Raw genomic sequence first — 21,148 nt, forward strand, 5'->3', positions numbered from 1 at the left:
CAGCTCCTTAACTTTCATGCGGTACTGCTGTATGTCCCTGTTGTAGTCTCTCTCCAACATGCCCTGTGAGATTTTGGCAAATATATTTGCATTTCTTCTTTTTGATCGGAGTTCTGCCTGCACAGATGCTTCTCCCTGTACAGCGATCAGATCCAGTGTCTCCCTTTTGGTCCATGCTGGAGCTCGTTTGCGATTCTGTGGGGACTGCATGGTCACCTGTGCTGCTGAGTTCGCCACACTGACCAAACAGGAAATGAAATTCAAAGGTTCCCGGGGCTTTTCCTGCGTACCTGGCTAGTGCATCGGAGTTCAAAGTGCGGTCCAGAGTGGTCACAATGGAGCACTCTGGAATAGCTCCCGGAGGCCAATACCATCGATTTGTGTCCACGCTACCCCAAATTCGACCCAGGAATGCCATGTTGATTTTAGCACTACTCCCCTCGCCGGGGAGGAGTACAGAAGTCAATTTTAAGAGCTCTTTAAGTCGACGGAACGGGTTTGGTTGTGTGGACACATTCATTTTAAAATCGACCTAACGCGGCTAAATTCGACCTAACACCATAGTGTAGACCAGGGCTTAGTTGGCCGTAGTAGGTGAACTGGTTAATAGTTTGCTAACATATCTTTCTAGTTGCACTGAAACTCAGGCTTGGCCATGATCAGAGGCTGAATGTGGAAGACGCTCTGGGGACAGCACTTTCCTTTAAAAGATAAAATAGAGACCTCTGTTTCATAAAACGCATGGCATTTACATTTCTGGACACAGCTTTGTATGGATATTTGCACAGCTCAAATGTTTTGCTGAACTCCTTGCTTTTTATTGATTCCCAGGGCTTGACGAGCACAGTTGCCCAGTTATGCTTGCCACCCAGTTGTTTGTTTGTTTAAATTCATGCTGTAATTGCCGCCTCCCAAATACCATAACTGCGCTGAGGAGCTACGTTGCTGCCAACATTGCTGCTGAATTGGATTGATCTTCGCATGTGTGCCTCACAGATGACCTAATTTTGCTCTTCCCTAGAGGATGATCCAACCTAATTTATGGCAAAAATCGGAGAGCTTGCTTTTGATTAGAGTAAAACTATTACTAAAAAGAAGGGTCTTTTCTTCATAAACTGAATGCCAATGTAAGGTAGATCTGCACAGTGTTTCTTTCTCCTTCAGGCAGGCCCCGTGGTCTAGGGGTAGAGTGAAGGACTGGTGTTGAGAATCCTGGGTTCTGTTCCGAGCCCTGCTATTTACTCATTTTGTAACCTTACAAAGTTACTTCACGTCCCTGCCCCTCAGTTCCCACCTGTAATTCATCTTTAAGAATATTTACCTCTAGCATTGGGTTGTTGTGAGGCTGAACTGTGTTAGTTAAGTACTTTAAGATTTATGCCTTGGGAGTGGAAATATTATCATTCACACCTCCTGTGCTCCACCAACTCTAGGGTGGAGTCTCTTTAGCCACATTATTGCCAATCCTGCCAAAGGATGTGGCCAGAATTTTACTATGCATGTACCATTGCCAAACTACACTGGAAAAGATGTTGTTAACCAAACCAGTCTCCACTGAGTGACCTTGCCACAGGGGCCATCAACCTCAGTGGACATTGCTCAAAGATTCTTTCACAGCCTTGTTGGCACTGGCCCATTGACTATGAGGTAGTGTCTCTGACTTGTGGGTGTCAGACTAACTTCACTGTTGATGGTAAATCTGAAGGGGATGAGACACACAGGCAGTGGGAAAAACATCCTATCCAATGATAATATTTGTATAGGTCTGGTCCTGTCAGGCCACTGGGTCTGCATTTCAACAAATGCAGCTTGGACTCATCGAGGACCTGCCATCAAGTCAATGGAAAGGCTTCAATTGACTTAAATGGGCTTTGGATCAAGCCCCAACTGAGTGTGATGGAACTTGGTTCATAGTTAGATGCAGCATAATGACAAAGAGCTCACTGTGCCTAACAGAAGCTTTGAAGACAATTGATGAGTGTTCTGGTCCTCATTAGAAAGTCAGCACTTACTGTGAGGAACCACACTGTGGGCATTTCCTGTCCTCAGTACAGGAAAAGCTGCAGTATCTCAGATGCCACTGTTGTGGTACCTGTTGGCAAATACTGATTGTGTAATAGGAATCATGGTGTACTGATGAAAGCAGGACTTTCATATGACCTGACAAAGGAGAGAAGCTGGTTGTTTCAGCGTGTGGTAGGGCACATTCAAAGATATTTTCCCTTGTGGTGTTGATGATTAGATCTTGCCAGTGTGACTGGGTTTTAAACCCCAGTGATTTCCACGTTTGTCTACCATGCCTTGATGTTTGGAAATGGATTGTTTTAGAGAATGTCAGACGAGACACTGGCTACAACGCAACATACCTTTCTAGCCTCATCTTAGGCGAGAAGCACATGCCAGAAAGAGATTTCATTAAGGCCTCAAATTGCCCAACTTGCCTTCCCTTTCCCCTCATGGTGCGAATGACCTTATGCCTAGCAGCCTTGTCTTGAAAGTAGTTTTCCTTTGTCTTTAAGGTAGTTTATTTGCGATAGGGCAGATGTCCCTGGAGCCTCTTAAGAAAAGTTTGCGTGTGTGCATGCGTGTTTATGTGTGAGGGAGAATGAGGAAGAGATGATGTTCCTGGTGTTGAGCAGAGCATAGAATTGCCCAGGCCCCCACAGGAGCAAAAAAGAACCCGACAAAAGAAAACTCCAGTCATGTTACCATCGGCTCTAAGAAAGTGAACACTTCTGCATCCCTTGGGCTCCCTTGTGTGATGAGCTGCTTCAGCTCTCTTGAAGGAATCTGGGGACTTGTGATCATGTGAAAGTTGAGCTCCTCTGGCGTGGAGTGGATGCTGTCCTCCACTGCAGCATATCCTGGCAGTGAAGCTGCGGAACCAGCCCAGGAGGATCACCCTAGCGAAAGGATGGTTCTCTGGTGATATGGAGTTAGTGTAGGGGCCAGCATGCAGCGAGCAGCCCTGCAGCAGTGGAGTACCAAGGGGAGCTTTATGCCACACACCGGTCTGATTTGTGCTCTGTGTTATTTGTCTTCACAACTGTTCCTGATATGGATAGGCTATTGCCTTGGAGGGACGGCAAAGAGTTGTAGCTGGAGTAACGACTTTAGAGGAGTTTCCAGAAATGTATGGTTCTTTGGGTGATGCCAGTTAGATAAATTCTAAAATGAATAATGAGTGGCTAACCATTACAAAGCGCCATACAAATAATAACTAAACCATGTAGAGCTGAGCCTGATATGCAGAGAGGCTAAGTAACTGGCCCTGTCTACCGCACAAAGTGGGGTCAGTGTGAGAGTAGAACTTGGAGCTCTGGAGTTCCTTGCCCTCAGTCCTGCACTCAGATCACTCAGCCATGCTTCCCTGCTTTCTCTGGCTCTCCATTGGAGAAGATATTCCCTTTTAGAAGAGGAAGGTTTCTCTATGGGGCATGTTTTTTTATAATCAACTTACACTCTGTGTTTCCCATGCTTTATTTAGTACTTCTCGATGATTTGCTTTGACGTTGCAGCTTGCGTGCAGGATCCACGTGCACAGACAGACTGATTCTGACATGCTCTATCTAGCTCTAGGATTATTAGTGTTTGTGCTTTGTTGACGCTGGTTTTTTGGCTGCCCAAACTGTCTTCAGAACCCTCTGTCACCCTCACTAGTAATTCCCACTGACTGTTGAAAGCACTTATCAGCTGCAGCAGTTTTGACAGCTGAGCTCAGGCAAAAACTCTGACTCCATGAGATGTTCCTACTGTCTCCACTCTACCTCCCCCCCCCCCTTCCACCAGAGGGACATATGTGAAACTTCCTTCCCTCCTTTCTTTGTCAGGAGTGAATGCTGTCCCTGTTGGGACCCCATCACTGGTTGGTTGACTCCAGGAAGTCATCAATGAAATCCACTGAGGCCAGGATGTCTCATGTAAAAGTGAGACGATGCTGTATCTGGATTGCAAGATTAGTGGCTGCCTCCCTCTATGCATCTCACTGATAATAGCATGTGCTTCCTTGAGAAGCGTGAAATCACTCTTCTGCCCCCAAAACGTTAGCTCCTTTGTGTCTTTTTCATCTCAAGGATGCCATTGTGGGTTCAAACGCTCTGTTTACTTAATGGCCAGTTGGGAACAGATGCTTGAGTGTTTGCCTGCAGGGCTTTAGGGGGAATGTCATGGTTTGAAAAGGGTGAGGGGGTGTAAAGGAAGTTTGTGTCTCAAAACCAGTTGCCTGTCTGTGTTTCTTCAGTGCATAAACATAATGAAAACAGATATAGATGGAATAAGAGCCTTCATAAAAATAAAATACGTTCGTCCCAAAGAAGGTTTCAGTTACCATGGGGGAAGCTGTGAAGCTAAGGAGGAGATGCTGTGGCAATGTTAGGGCCACATTTTTGTCTCCTTTCCACTGCTGCACTGTAACTGAGAAGAGAAGTGGATATACCATATTGAATGAATTCACTCTGAGAAGATGACCTTAGATTGAATGCATCATACTGATACATTTTATCTCCCAACTCCTCCCAGAGGTAAAAGAAAGAAAGGACCAACAGTGCATGCATGTGTGCGTGTGCGAGAGAGAGAGAGAGAACAAAAGCAAGGTGGATTGCATGCTTTTAGGAGGCAGCAACAGACTTGACCTCCGCAGCTGCAGATTCTGAAGTTGGCCGCAGCCCAAGTTATTTTAAGCATAAATCATGAAATATTACATTATTTTTAACATACCCCTAAATATCACACTAGCTGCTTAGGATACATCTTTATTGTATGGTAAGTTTCATATAAGATTCTCTGAAGTTTTGTGGCTCTGCTTGGGCTAAAACGTGACACACACAACACAGAGTAAGCACTAATTTCCTTTGTGTTCGATATATAGTGCGCTGGGCCTAACTACTCCCTCCCTTGTGAAGGTGCCATCAAGAAAAAGTTCCTTGTATGGAACAATCAGTGTCCTTAGATCTATCATCAAAAGATGTGGCAAAAGTACCTTCAATAACATAAAAGGAAAGTCAAACTCTATAAGCCCTACACAGTATAAAACTATATAGCGTGTGTTGGTGGCATCAGATAGATTGTGGATTTATATTTATCTCCCAGGGGAAAAAGTGATTGAAAACACTTTTCTCTTGGAGGTATGTGAAAATCTGCAGGCATTTTGCATCGTTTTTTTGTTGCAGTTGTGGTGTGACAGCGTGCTAGCTGGGTGGGATTCATTGCAATAGCAGGGGTTGCATACTGCACGTTTCCTATTTAAACAGCAATGTCTGTTTAAATTTTTCAGCACCCCTTGTAAGTTGTTTTGGGCTGAAATGCTTCCTCTCTCGCTCAGCCCTGCCTTTCTGGTTTTGATATACTGTGGATTCCCTCTCCATGCTAGTCTCCACAGTGCTACTAATGGCTGGTCTGGGCCCGAAGTGTTTAACTTTGCAGCTATGGGAACCAGTAAATGGAACATTAAATCTCATCCTAATGTGGACTGGTTCAGTGTGATAAGCAGATGAACCATATACTCCTGGGGTATACAACTTTGTATACATCATGTTGGCCTTTCTTTAGTATTGCTGCCACTTACTTTAGTACTGTTGTATTACCAATCAGAGCAGGGCCATATGGGACTCCTATGAATGCCTCGAGCCCCTACCCTGTCTGTTTCTGGTCCGCCATCTGCCACTGATTTACATGGCATGTATGAAAGTCCACGATACCCAAAGTACAATGTTACACAGGGCAAAAACTGTATTAAAAGAACATTATTAAGGTTATACAAGTCAGGAAATGCAAACTTTTCTTGTGTCTCCTTGAACATCAATGTGGTGCACCGAATAGGGCAGAGGTCCTGTGGAAAAAACCAGTATGTGGTCATGTAATTAAAGACTACACATGCCCAGGAGGAGAATACTCAAGGTTACATGTGCAACCATAAACCTGGGATTTCTTAACTTTTGAGTGCTTGACTTTACCACCTAAATAATCTTCCTTTAACATAGTGTGTGTTGATGTAATTTCCTAGGGTGTGTGTGGTTGTGTGGTGTCTTTAAAATCAAGAACTCATTACATATCACACCCCCAAGGAGGTGACATCCATGTTGTTTCTTTCATGATGATAACAACAAATGCTCAGAAATTCGAACACAAACCTTACATTTCCCCTTTCAGACACTTTGAAATGCACCAGACCATTCTGAGGACTCTGTTTCTTCACTGAAATGTCTGCACCAAGTAACCCAGGCATAATACTGAACTGCTGCAGCTGTATGGGGCCTGCAAATGACACATCCCCCCCACGGTTTCCCCATCGTACCAATCCTAGGAGTCAATTTTAATGCATCTTCCAGATCTTCCATGGTCCTGTCCAAGTCTGGGACATCTGTGAATGAAATACTTGCCCAGTACAGTGCAGTCAGCTTCTAAGCTACCATGTGAGACGGAGACAGGCTTATCATTCACTACCTAGCAGGGCTGTAGTAAGAGTCATAAGCTGTTTACTATTCTGTAAAATGGGGGTGTGATTCCCGTGGACAGATTTAGAAGAGCTGCAGTAAAATTCTGTTTCTCATTGAGAGGAAATATATACCATATGTACTCGCATTTAAGCCGAGGCTTTATTTATTGATGCTGAAAACTACCAAAAAATAAGTGATTTGCATATGACCAAACCCCTCTGTCTACCACCTCCTAACAAAAGTCGCCTCATGTCCCTGGCAGTTTGCTAGAGGCTTATCCATGGCCCTCAGTCCTGCCTTGGGACTCACCAATCTCTTAGGGCTTTGCCTGGCCCAATTGCTCACCTTTTTGTTTCTTGCTTATTTGTCCATGTGATCACTGGATTACCAGAATTGTCACACGAGTCAAGCCTCTTCATTAGACTGTCCATACCGGTCTTAGGGCCAGAGCATCCCCACTGGTTGTGTGAGCATAGATCCACTGTACCTGCTCTTGGGGTGCATAGAAGGGGGAAGGTTCCAGCTGTGCTGCATCATTCTCCCCCCTTCCCTGACCTCATGGGTCCCCAGGATCTTGGGAATGAGGGTCGAGGTGCAAGGGGAGAAGAACAGGGAAAACACCATTAACTCTCACTGGAAATGCCCTATCTTCTCACAGCTGCTACTGCTCAGTCCTAGAGGGATTCTCAGGTAGCAGCATGGCTTCTGCAGGCAGGAGCATTCTACCTGAAGAAGAGGGGCCGGCGAGGGGCCGGCAAGGCACCTGCAGAAGATGTATCTCCCTAGAGATGCCTCTGCACCCTCAGAGCTGGGCCTCCCTTTCCCCAAGGATTCCCAAGATCTTTGGGGTTAGGAGCCCACTTTCTCAGTCACTTCACACCTCTGAACTCGGGGCCTGAGTGGTTGGTCAATCTTGCTGAGATCTCTGTCTCTTCTGCTCCCTTCCCTAGCATGGCTGCTGTACTGAAAGGCCCGGCATAGCCCTCCGTGATGCTAGTACTATTCAGAATGCTCCATAATCGAATATTCCTATCCTCATACTCTTTTGGTACTGGGTAACCAGGAAGGCAGGCCTATAACCCAGTTCTAACCTTTGCTAACTACTGATATTGGTGTTTTCTAATGGCACTTTCTGCATAGAGAGAACCTGGGAGAAAAAATTAAAGCACCTTCTGGGGTTTGTTTCATATTAGCACTGTGATCATCTTGACGTTTTCCATCTCCATTTAAGGAATGAATTAAGACTCATCATATTTTGGGGGTCTTTTTTGTACTCTGTGTTTAATATAACCTTCCTTACTATATTTATCTTGTTCCTTATGCTCCAGTCTTTCATTTATTACATTACTTTGAAGATGTTGGCAGTGACCGGGCATCCCTGTAAACGCTTTTAGCAAAGCTGAATTACATTTACAAGAGATCTTTAATGTGTTTAAGTCTTTGGTTCCTTTATGTTTTTATATGGTCACCACTCTGGCTTTCAGTTTGTGGCTTGGACTGAAAACAGGAAAGCTGGAGGTTTGCTTACTCTTTACAGCACATTTATAAAATTCACAAAGAAATGAAAAGTTTGCCCACACCAACACTTTTATAATGCTGAGAAAGGAGCTATTTTATTCTCCATTATTAGGTTTTTTTTAAAAAAGGAGGTATAATAATTGCATCCTCTGGCACCTTTCATTTGAGCCTCATGGAGGGTTTTATAATAACAAAGTCTCGCAAATACATGTTGTTGTTCCCATTTTACAGATGGGAAAACTGAAACAATAAGGTTGTGATTTGCTTGGTGTCACACAGCAAGTCAGTGACAGGGCAAAGGACACAACCTAGGACCCCACATGCCAGCAGAACAATTATTTTGCTAAATGACTTAGCATTGACAACGTTAGCTTTCAGGATGAGTGAAGATTCTCCAGTGTCCCTTGGGCCTTGTCACAGCATGGCACTGCATCATAAAGTTGTGCCACGGTGTCATTCTAGAACAGTAGAATCTCATGGGGTGGACATCTACATTATTAAGAACAAATTTTCCCTGCAAGACGTGTCAAGATTAATGAGAACCATGTGTTTTTAGTTCCTGGGGGGTGATGTATCCACTTTTCCTTGGCTGGAACGAAACTAACCATGCTGTTAAGGTCTTTGAGACTGATAGTTTGGGAGGAAACAGGGAAAAAGTGGGAGCGTCCTGATGGATTTTACCTCCTCCCAGCTGTTAAGGTGCATGGTCCTGTTCAACTTCTCAGGTGCTATAAGCTTGGCCAAAGGAAATTCTGGAATTTAGGTTTTGGCTCAGATTCCCTTTCCTCCTCATTTTGCCTATCCTATCATCTGTGAACCACTGTCCTTCATTTCTCCATTGTCCAGTGGGAATAAGTTTGCGGCAGAGGTTGGTGAAAAGACCAGTTTATGTCTGACATGGAAGCTTGATGGACTAAATACGTTCTACAACAAGAATGTATAATTTATTCTTGTTTCAATGTGTTTTAAAAAAAAATTCAACATGAGAGAAAAAAGGAAGAAAAACACCAAAAAAGGATGCGAAAATATATTCCTTTCAAGCCAAAAAATACCAACTCCATGACATCTTTTTCTGTGGGAAACTCATTTTCCTAGAGCATCTCGATAAATTCTGGTTTTATCAGTTTAACACAAAACCCAGCAATTTATTTAAGCTTCACTTGCTTGCAGAAATTTTATCCACTAAAAACATCAGGATTGTTTTTTTTTTTCACTTAAAAAAAAATACAGTGTCATGGCTGAGATTATAGAAGATACAGTTGAATGTACCGCTTGCCTGTTGAGTTACCGTTTGTTTGCTCTCTATTGATTTCTGCGTGAGTTACCTGCATTTGCAGTCTGTAGGGAGGGGAGAGTAGCTGCTGTGGGCAGAGAATAGGTGGGTAGGAGTGGGGAGGGGGTGGAACCTTGGTTCCGACCTGCAGAGGCAGATTAAGATTTATTGGGGCCATGGGCACAAAGAACATTTGGCCCCCTACACGCTGGTGGCCCAGGGATGCTGGAACTGGGGGAACCACAGGGGCCATGGCCCCCCACTTTTAAAATGGGCATAGTAGCCTTGGGCAGGTGTGGATCAATGACAGCAGGGGCTGCACTTTGTGGTGGGGGAGCTGATAAAGTGATAAGGCTGCTCCTCGGCCCCCAGCGAAGGGCAGGTGGAAGGTCCAGGGCTCCGCACAGCAACCCAGGCTTGCTGGATGGTTCTTACCATGGCCCAGTTCTAGCTTCTGGCCTGGCCGGGGGTGGGGCCTCAAGGGGCAGGGCCACAGTTCCAGTGCTGGTGGGCCCCCGCCCCTCCCTCCCCACTTCTACACAGGTTCCGGTTTCCCTGCAGGGGCCCCCAAATTGCCCCGGGCCCAGTAAGCCCGTGTGTTAATCCGCCACTGTCGCCCTGCTCTCACCCACTGCGCTGGCCCTCGCAGCTGCGCTGTTGCAAAGGGGGAACTAAGTCGTTCCAGGTATACAGCTGGAACTGCTTGCTTCTTCTCTGGAGCAAAGGGGGAAGCAGAGACCAACTGTGACTCTTTGAGGAATCTTAGAAAGGAATATTTGTAATATTTTTGGCATTTTCACTGTAGCACTTCAGTGAAGATGCTACTATGCTGACGGAAGAGTTTCTCCCATTGGCGTAGTTAATCCACCTCTGCAAGAGGCAGAAGACACTTTCCGATCGACATACCGCTGTCTACACCTGAGATTAGGTCGGTATAACTGTGGCACTCAGGGGTGTGGATTTTTCACACCCCTGAGTGACATTGTTATACTGGTGTAAGTTTGTAGTGTAGACTTGGCCTTGGCCGAGGTCAGTGCAGCAAATTTGTGGCTGAGCAAAGAGTGGAACCCAAATCTTCTGACACTTTGTCTTCTGCATGGGGCACTAGACCATGTTTCCACTCCATGCTATCATATTATACCATAGTCCCACCCATATTCCTAAACCTCTCTCTTTATGTATTCCCTTTGCAGGTAAAATCCTGTTCCGGAGGAGTCATATTCGAGATGTAGCTGTGAAGAGACTGAAGCCCATTGACGAATATTGCAGGGTAAGAACTTTATCTTCACAGAAGAATGAGTATTGTAGGATTACGGATGGACAACTATGCCAGGTGATCAATCAAAGATACCCATGACTAGCAGACAGTGCAGCGCTGGAAATCTCCCGCTGTTGCCATTAGAGAGTTTGAGCTGGCTAAATCAGACTTGCAGAGCCTGTCCCCAGGAAGGGTCTGCTTGGAAAAATTAGGAAGTGAAAAAGGAGAAGAAAAAGGTGAACTGAGAATTGCCCTTTCTAAAACATCAGCAGGTAAGGAGGGGGCAGTGTACTTGAGCACAGAGGAGCCTTTGACCTACAGGATCCTCAGACAAAACTACTGTAGATAGTGCCAAAGATGGGAGAGTTTTGCTTCAGGGAGCTTCTTTTACCAGCATGGTGCCCCGTGTGTCCAGTGTTGAAGAAGACCTTTAACACCAGCATACATTACATGTCGAGAATCTTACTATCAGATAAGGGATTCTGTGCGAAACAGCTCTCTTCATCTTAGCCTCAAACTCTGGTCTGAGCTCTGGTTCTGCCAGACAAAATTCCTCTGCCTGTCTGGTCCTGGTACAATTCCTGCGTTAGGAATCCTCTTGTGTTTTACCATTACAGACAGAGGTAACACAGCCCAGGGAGCCCAAAAGAGTTGAAGATAGCCCTCTTGAGGACTCCTGAGCTAAAAGATGCAGCCATGTGTGCCCAGGCTGAAACAGGCTCATCACAGGCACAGAAACACCTAGCCAATGGTATAAAAGCCATGAACCTAGTTTCACCTCTCAGAGCATTTCGAAGAGATGTGGTCAGCAATTAAATCCACTGGAGTTGAACCCTAGAGTTGTCCTAGTGCACATGATGGGTGATTCAGAGCGGGGAGCAGAGTAGTAAATATGACATTTGCTAAGTCCTACCTGCCCACCAGTTCAATAATATTCCAATTAGACCAGGTTTTGCTTTGCAGGAAGCTAGAGATAAATGATTTACTACTTTTTCTAATTGTGTTTCCAATAACGAGTGAAGCCCTGGAAAATACGTTGCAGGGAGGAACAGTGCATTGACAAGTGGAGGGTGGGTTTGGTGACCTAGTCTGCCTCTTCCATCCCTGATTTTGCGATTTGTTCATAATTAATCTTCTGACACTAAATTAAAGGGTATTTCTGAGCAAGACTGGTGTGCTGGTTTTAAGGTGGGATCAGTCATGTCAACCAAAGTGCATAATCTAAACCCAGACTTCGTCTTTTATTTCCTGTGATTTTTTTCCTTTTTAAGAAAACTAGATGGGCAGGCGGAGGAGAAAAATATATATTCCTAAAGATGCTTCCCATCAGGTATTTGCTTATGCAAATTGGGTGCAGATCACTGGAGACCATAGAGCCTGAGGCATGTGGAAAGGGAGCAGACTTTCTGCTAAATTGAAGTCCTTGTCATCTGAATCATCCAGTCCAGAAAACTGGGGAAAAAAGTCTTATCTCATGAGATCAGGCTTTTTATGCAACAATTAATGCAGTGTCTGACGAATAGTGGCCTAATAGCTATCTTTAAAAATGTGTGCTTGTACTGTATTCCCAGCATTATTTGTTCAGGAAGGAACTGCATGAGACACATGCCGTAAGAAATAATGTCATGGGTTCACCAAACAGGCATGCCATGTAGAAGGCAGTAGTTTATGCCGGGGAGTGCAGACATGACCTCTGACCGTGATGAACTGGAAGCTGGTTATCTGGGCCGCCATTGTCTGAGAAGCAGACATACCAGTCCCAGGTTAGGGTTACATCACCGGTCATGTCTGAGGAGTCTATTACAGTGACTGTTGCACTTCAGGCCTAATAATTGCTATCCCTGCCTCTAGCCATCCTTTTCATTACGTATTTTCTCTCATGGAGAAGTCCATTCAGACTGACACTAGCTTTTAGTTGAGCACAACGAACCTCCTTCATTTCCAGCAGGCTTCTCATTAATGCTAGACCAGATTTGAATCACTAATGGGCAAATTTCAAGCTATGGCTCAGTTTGGGGAAGCTTGGAAGCTTCTCCAAAGAGAGGCTAATTTAATTTATTGATTGATTAATAAATCAGTTGATTAATCAATCAGTGCTCTTTGCCTCAGTCTTTTACATTAATCTAAAAATGACCAAAATTCATTAAAATATGCAGAGCCTGCCACTAAAACAGTCTGCAGGTCACTGAAAAGCTTGATCAGAAATGTTCATCTTACACCCTGCCCTGAAGATCACCAGACACAGTCGTAGGCTAAGCCAGATCAACGCTGCCACTTGCATTAGATCCATCTCCCCCAGTCACTGGTAGCAAGAGTGACACATTTCAGAGTAGCAGCCGTGTTAGTCTGTATTCGCAAAAAGAAAAGGAGAACTTGCGGCACCTTAGAGACTAACCAATTTATTTGAGCATAAGCTTTCGTGAGCTACAGCTCACTTCATCGGATGCAGAGTGACACAGTGGTTAGTCAGTCTGTTGGCTGGCAGGACAGCAACACAGTGGTTCATGAATCCCACAGCAGGACCTAGGGATAGAGGCCCAAGGAAGTAACTGGGTGCCAGACCACATAGGGCTTTACAGATTTTAACCAGCACCTTTGCCGAACTTTTTGAGTCTACAAAGCTCACAAGAACAGCTTTCTTTTAAAATTTCCTCCTACTTCCTGCCTCCATTCATACAAGGAATGGCTGTCTTATGTTGTTTCACAGCTTCCACTTCCAGACCATGGAAGTCCAGAGGTGTTTGAAAATAATAATGAAAAGCAAACATTTTGAGCCTCAAAAGTTCATTAGAGTTTTTGGACAAAGGTTAGGGGAGGGAAGGAGAGATTCTTGTTAGGTCCTAGCTGGGGTAAAATCCTGGCCCCTTTGAAATCAATGAGAATGTTGCCAGTGACTTCAGTGGGGGCAAGTATTTCATGCCTGGTTCTTATTAAGACCTAGACTTCAGGAGTATTTTTATCAGTGTAAGGGGTTTGTATATGATCTGTGTAATCCTGAATGTTCGCCCAATCACAACCTTTGAATTCCCCAGTATGAAATTGACCGGGAATGTTAGGCAGCTGTGAATCAGGAGCATAACAACCAGGAAGCATACAGTTGATGCAGGGAAGGGGAAAGAGGTTGTGGATAAAACAGTGTTAACAAATATTAACTATTTCCTCCCCAGCAGCAATTATTGATACATATGTTTTCCACAGGCTTCAGTGAAATTAGGATCTAGCCCCACAACTTCAAAAGTGTTAACTCCTTTATATCTTTCTTCCTTTCTCACTGCATGTATTGATTTTAAAAGTTATCCCAAACTACACAGCAACAACATAAAACATGGAGACATAAAACAAAACATTTCACTGAGATGAGTCCTCCATTGTGCAAAGAATTATGCACTACTTCAGTCCCACTTTAGCCCCCAAAATAGCTTACATGGGATTCAGTTGGAGCACAGACAGGGATGAAGTTCACCTTTTGTGAACTAAAAGTTAGGATGCGACTGAATCTTGAGTCTTGAAAGGGGATGATGTAGGGTTGCGATTGCGTGAAACTGTCACGGAGGACTTTTGACCTGGGGTATTAAAATCAATAAATACGACAAAGTGCCTTGCTCTATGTCGGCTGCTCGCAGCTGCCGCATCACTGAAATCAGTAGCACTTCTAGCGTGAGTAAGGAGGGCAGGCTCAGACCCGGAGGGCAGGCTCAGACCCAGAGTTCAGGCTGATTGTTGCCAGATGAGCTTTACTCCTCCATATCACCTGTCCTGGAAAGCAGAAGTTCAGAAAGGCCCTGGCAAACGCGTGATAAGAATGCTGCAGCTTCTTTTGTTTTTATCATTTGGGCTTGCAAGCTGTCTCTTTCTGAGCGGGCGGGTTTGCACGTTTGAGATGTGGGGTCTGATATTTTTCAACAGATGCAGAAACAATGAAAGCCAGACAAAGCATGTCTGAGCATTTGTGTGGAGCCGTTGCAGCGCAGGGAGGTCTGTAAAATGTACTATGTCAGTCCCAAGAGTGCATATCTTATGAACTTGAGAACACTGGACTCCCACCCTGCCCACTACCAAGGAGACCTCCCAAGGACTCTGGATATTTCACTGTTTTATTACAGCTCAGGGAAATAGCTGCACTGTGATAATTAAGCCAATATTTGGCACAGCAGTAAGAAGCATTTAAGAAGCAGTGAAAAGGGGAGAGGGGCAGAGAGGGGAATATTTTCAGTGCTTTTTCTCATCTCTGAACATAAACTGCAGCACTCTGAATGTGTTGCTGGTTAATTTAGAAAGTAATCTAACAGACCAGGCAAACTCTGCCTGTAAATATTTGTTGCCCACTGGAATTGATATCTCTGGATGATTTCCCTCTTACACAGAGACTTTCAACTACTTTAGTGTGAATTACGCGCCTGTGGGCTCATCTGAACCAGTTTCCTTCTTGCATCTGAAGATCTTTTGCCAATTTAAAATAAAGAGCAACTTCATATTCTTGCTCTGCCAGGGGGAGGGGGCGCATTTTATTTAATAAGACTTCTAAACTTTGATGGCCAAAATGCATCTCTTGGTAAGCGTGTGTCCAATACATACTGTGCCTTATGCATGGAATGACCTCTGAGTTGTGGTTCACAAAACCACCATGCTGTCCTTGTTCAACCCCCTTTGAAAAACTCAGACCAACATTTTCAGACTTGGAGTTGCCAATTTAGGAAAGCATTCTTGTTCAGGACAGCACTTAAGCACGTGCATAAATCACATTGACTTAAGCACATGCTTAACAGGTACGTGCTTGAGTGCTGACCTGACTAGGAATGGGTTTAAGTAAGCAGTAAGTACTTTTCCAAATTGAGGACTTAAATCTCATATTTTCGCACCTAAATAAAAGTGGGTGATTTCAGAGGGGCTGAATACCAGCAGCTCCAAGTGAGAAAAATTTGATCCTGCTTGTTGCACATGTTGTGAGATCATAATTAAAAAAAGAAAATTTCCTTCCTCTAGATTTCCCAGTCCATCCTCTCTGCTCTATGTCAGTCTTTTAGGCCATGATTCTGCCAAGACTTACACATATGAGTCTTTATGTTTGTGTCTACTACAGAACCAAATGAGCACCAAATGAAAAATTAATAATAATTAGCGCTGATCAAAAATGTGTCATATTTTCATGAAAAAATTCAAAATTTATCTGTTTTTTTTTTCAAAAATTTTTAAAAATCAGAAAATTTAGACTAGGTCTACTACTGTCTTTTATGAGTATACATACCATATGAGTTCTTGACTTTGCTGTTTTAATGTTCTTTTCATGCAATTTTATTGTGTGTAATTTTCTCAGCTTTTAAAAAAGCACACTGAAAAAACAGAAACGTAATTGTGTGGAGCAGCAATTGCAAGGAAAGTCCTGATCACTCCCCTGGAGTGCCAGATTGGAGCATGCTCAGTGGCTTTACGGGATGGTGCATACGCAGTACATTTGGCATTTAGGAACTCTGCAAGGATGGAGCATGCTTGGTGAAGATGGAATCACTGGAGAATTTAGTTGCCACACTTTAAGAAGTCTCTACTGAGCATGTGCCAATGGCAATTTTTCAGAGGCATGTAGCTTGGACAAATTTGGGTGAATTTTCACAGGGATGCAAAAGGTACATTCCTGGCACAAGGGCAACCACCTTGCCAAAGTCCAAGACCCTGCTCTAAAACATGGGGCCGGTAGAAGTTTTGAATGAAATAGCGGTAAGCACTTTTTTTTATCATGGCAAAACCACCACCTAATTCTGAGAAACAGCTGGACTCTTTTTCCTGAAACTTTCCAGAAAAATTCAGCCTAAGGCAGACACTCAGCATGGAAAATTTCAGCCTGAACAATTTAAGATTGAAAAATTATAAGAAATTGAAAACAGGCTCTTCTAATGGGAAGTGCTGAGCAGTCTTAAGTATATGCAACCCTACCAGCTGTACCTATAATATGCCTTTGTATTCATACATGTATATACATACATACCCACACATGTATACCAATGTCTGTAATACACATCTGTGTGTATATTTGTAAGTATATGTGTCTGTACACACACATGCATATATGTATACAAAACCACGCTCATGTTCACACACATACAGACACGTTCTGGCCGTAACACACACTCTCCATCCTGTGGTTCGTTTGCGGTTTTTGCATTATGTTGAGTTGCACTTTCTGTGCTGGCAGACAATAAGCTCCCATGGGCATGGATCTGTTCTTTGTTTTACACACTCCATCTAACATACAGCACCATGCAAGCGGATGACACCATGTAAATAGTAACATTTGCCAAAAGCCTTTATAACTAAAGATTGACTGGATGTGAACTGGCAAATGTTGCATCACTTCTAATACGCTTTCTGATATTGGCTATTGTTCTATGAGTTTTCTCTGGAAACTGCATTCTACCGAGAAAATTGCATGTTGAAATAAAGCCATAAACACCTTTTTCTGAAGGCATATGGCTATGTGTGTGCGGTATGAGTTGCACATTACTGCTTTAAATACTCAGCACGGTTAAACATGTTATTGCTGATACTATTCTACAAGTGTGAAAAACTGAATTCCATGTGTTAGCATTTTTATCTTTCATCTTTCCTGTGCAAATCCTTTACCGGTTTGGGATGATTGCTGCTTCTAATTATGTATTTTACCCCCATTTCCAACTCCTTGCCACTTCCCATTTGTTTTCATCCCCTTGCCATCTGTTTTCCTCTCTTTCTTTCCCTATCTTGAACTCCCTCCTTTCCTTGACCCTGTCCTGCAGTCCTTCCTTTGCTCTGTTGTATCTTTGCCCTGGGACTTACTCTCTTCTTCAAACTGTTGGAATCTTTCCTATTGCCATCTAAATGTGACATTGCCTCCTCAGTATGCTCTTTGTTAACTGTGTTGAATCTCATTAGACTTGTGTAGCTAATGGTTGGTGCATTGTATGTTTGCCTAAGGGAGCTCTGTATGGGGCAGAACAGTGTGTGGCTAGTGCTGTTATAGCCTCCCAGGCCCCAGCAGCCCCATCTACACATAGCTTTCACACCCTATTAGTATTTCCCAGCAGCAGTGTCTTCTAGGAGCTATTACATGGGTCCGGATCCTACAGACGTTGTGCATCCCCAAATCCTACTGATTTCTGTAGGCGTTCTGGGTGTTAAAACAAGTGCAGGATCAGAGCTGTAGTTTCAAAAACAGAAACTGACTTTCAGTGGGGCTTGTGCTCCAGAGTCATTGAGGTGCTTTTGAAATGTCCCGCCTAAGTGTAGGTAGGGCCAGTGATTTTCTTTGTGGATGACCCAAGATTTCCCAAAATAGGGACATAAATTTGGGAGTGAGATTTTCAGAAGCACCTAAATGACTTGAGCACAAATCCTATTGAAAGTCAATGGGCCTTACGCCCCTAAGTCACTTAGCCCATTTGAAAATCCACCTCGTGTCCTACTTCCATGGTTAGGCTGCACAGCAGCAGCTCCCATTGACTTGAAAGCCACTTATGTAGGTTCCTTGTGTTAGGCACTCTGTGATAGGCTGGGCTCCTTTTAGGTTACATTGGGCGTTTTCATACATTCCGCCTTCTCTCCCCCCCGCCCCCACCATCCTTCTTATGATGGGGGCACTCAGTCTCAAAGTGTTTCAGAAGACTGTGTAAAGATCTGGCTTGTTTCTGAAGATGAGGTATGGCTTGGCCCCCGGTCAGGGCTTATCTTCAAACCTGCCAGGCTGCGGACAGCTTGTATGTGGTCTGATGAGTCTTTGTGGGCAGCAGAGGTTCACAAGCTGTCCTCCTCTCAGCGGCTCTGTTACAAGAGTCAGCTGACTGTGGTGTGCAGTAGCTTTTCTCCTGGTTGCCACCCCTTCCTGTGACACACACTCCCTTTTAAGCTCATTTGCTTCAAATGGAGCAGGCTCTGCAGCTGTGTCTGTCCAGTACCAGTTCAGCCCAGAGGCCATCGTTAGCCTTTTTCTGATTGGGATGGGGGTGTGCCCCATCACACCTCCAAGTTTGAAAATGTTGTCCTGTATGACAGTCCCTTCAGGAAAGCGCCACTCTGGACTTGCAGGACCAAGTGACACTTGGGGATTTCTGTTTATTGTTAATGATACTTAGCGCTTACCCTGCTCAGTCCTGCAATACTAAAGTCTGTGGAAGGTGCACTATTGACTCCAAGGGTCGCAAGGTCAAGCCCATAAACAACAATAATTTTTCAAAACAAAGTACAGACATTAAATAACTAAGTCTTGCAGCACCACAGCAAAATAGATGTTTCTCTCCCTCTTCCAAATATGGGCAGCCTGTTTGCATAGCTCCTCTGAATTTGGTCTAAAGAGGTTAAGTGACTTGCCCAGGGTCAAAAAGGAGTCAGTGGCAGAGACAGCACTAACTCTCAGGAGTCCATTCCCTTGCTCAGTTCACTAAATCAAGTCACCTCTCCTTCTGCTTGAAGACTGAAGTTGAATGAAATGTGCTTTAATCTTGTGTTTATGTGTCTTCTTTATTATGTTCATTGTGTTGTGAAATCCAATGACATTTCTTGTACTCTTATGCTTCTCCCTCCCCCATTGGGTAGAATCCAATTTCAAAATTCTACAGTTACTGCTGTTCCTGGGCTGGAATTGTGTCTTCTGGATGATGGTTCTGATTTGCCATATAGATGTGTTTGTTTATATGCAACGAGGACAAAACTCACACAATTTATATAAAGAAAAGGAGGACTTGTGGCACCTTAGAGACTAACCAATTTATTAGAGCATAAGCTTTCGTGAGCTACAGCTCACTTCTTCAGATGCATATCGTGGAAACTGCAGCAGGCTTTATATATACACAGAGAATATGAAACAATACCTATTCCCACCCCACAGAAGAAAAGTCCTCCTTTTCTTTTTGCGAATACAGACTAACACGGCTGTTACTCTGAAACAATTTATATAATTCCCCTACGTATAATGTGCTTCAAGCAGAATAACGCAAAACCCTAGACTCTTAAGAAGACTTGAATTTGAATTTCAGACCTCTTCAAGTCAGGGATACATGTACTGTAGCTGGAGAATTCAGGGGACAGAAATGCAGTATTAAGACATTAAGTTTTAAATTTTCAGCTGTTCCTCCCCCACTGCAATTATATGGAAACAAATTCCAGTGCTTTTAGAAGTTTGGTTAGATGTAGAACAACACAGCTAACTGAATTGCACTGCCATGTCTTTTTGTTTTAGATGTGTGTCTGATTAAGATAAATCAGATCTATCGCGAGGTTAGTCAAACCCAGTTCACCCAGCCATATCCATGATTTAGTACTAGTGTGATTTTTCATCTGTCTTTCAAGATTGCCTGGAAGGGAGTTCAGGTCTTTTGCCCTATTTTCAAGTGACTTAAGAGCCAGGCAGTTTCATTCTGTTGTACAGGTTTACAACGCCTCTAAGAAGCTTTGTCTATATTTAACTGTTCACGTAGCCTACTTCCAATGTGCCTTAGCAAAGGAGAGGGTTAATCCCAGCCCACTCTTCCCCTTATGCTGTTCACTTCCCTCTGTTAATCTCTGAATCATGTGCAAATCGAAGCACTGATCTGATTCTTTCTTCTCTGCTGCCTCTCACATTTTAGATGAATATTTGACCTTCTCTGACAGAACCAAGCCATGGAACCTAGAGAGCAAATACCTAAGACATTTTTGGCTTTTACGTGATGTGCTTGTCTCATCTATTTGAGTGCTTAGTTTCCAATAGATTTAAAAATAATTGATGTTATCCCAAAAGTTGCATTTATTATTGTTGAGTGCAATGTGCACTGCATATCGGTACCTTACAGAGTGCATTAATATGCTGTACTTAGCCAGGATACATTGCAGTGAAGGCTCCTTTGTACTGCAGAAGAATCCTCTCTGCCTGTCTTTCCAACCAATTAATCACTTTCTTTCCTGTTAACTTGCAAGGAAACTCATTGGCAAGTCCTGCGTTCACTACTGATACTCCATAAAGGAGAGGGTTTATGGAGCAAATTACTCCACTATATTTGTGAGTTTTGAATTTGTAGTTTACGTATTTATTATTGTTGTTATTATTTTATTATGTATTTATACTTAGCGGCCATGGCCCCATTGTTCTAGGAGCTGTGCAAACACAATGACGAGACGGTCCCTGCCCTGAAGAGTTTACACTATAAGTAGGATGGATTTGCACATGAAGAGCGAGAGCAGAATTTTGCCCCATGTGTCCAAAACCAAACCAGCCATCCCCAAGCCCCTCTGCTTGTTTAGGCCACAACATAACCCATTTGCACTAACACGTGCCACACCCTTTCTTTTCAGGGAAGCACCCTGGCATGATGCTTTTCTTGTTTATTGCCTCTGCTCTTCTATCATTCTACTGACAGGATCCAGAATTTTGCATTGTTCCCTTTCTTGCCTCTTGGTTGTATATTTAAGGATCAGTTTCTAAACTTGATTTCGCTAAACACTTTCCTCTCCCCTCCCTCCTTTCTTTTACAGGCACTCGTCAGGCTTCCTCCTCACATTTCACAGTGTGATGAAGTCTTTAGGTTCTTTGAGGCTCGACCAGAGGACATTAACCCTCCGAAAGAGTAAGCGTCATATTGATTTCCAGCACCACACGGTGCTTTTGTTTGCATGGAAGGAAGCCAAAGGTCATTCTGGTTTATTACTTCCAGTGGATGTGAGAAC

The 21,148-nt window shown here is 43.7% G+C and overlaps 1 protein-coding gene across 4 annotated transcripts in view; it reads left to right on the forward strand.

The window, feature by feature from the left end:
• Nucleotides 1–21,148, forward strand: part of SH3PXD2A (SH3 and PX domains 2A) — a 395,312-nt gene that overhangs the window by 153,177 nt on the left and 220,987 nt on the right. For all 4 annotated transcript variants that reach the window (XM_073354457.1, XM_073354456.1, XM_073354459.1 and 1 more), the window contains 2 exons: nucleotides 10,419–10,495; nucleotides 20,957–21,048. In XM_073354457.1, the coding sequence (XP_073210558.1) occupies nucleotides 10,419–10,495; nucleotides 20,957–21,048 (169 nt within the window). The remainder of the gene's footprint in view (nucleotides 1–10,418; nucleotides 10,496–20,956; nucleotides 21,049–21,148) is intronic.

Source organism: Lepidochelys kempii, chromosome 7, assembly GCF_965140265.1.
Source record: "Lepidochelys kempii isolate rLepKem1 chromosome 7, rLepKem1.hap2, whole genome shotgun sequence".
In the NCBI taxonomy this organism is placed as follows: Eukaryota; Metazoa; Chordata; order Testudines; family Cheloniidae; genus Lepidochelys; species Lepidochelys kempii.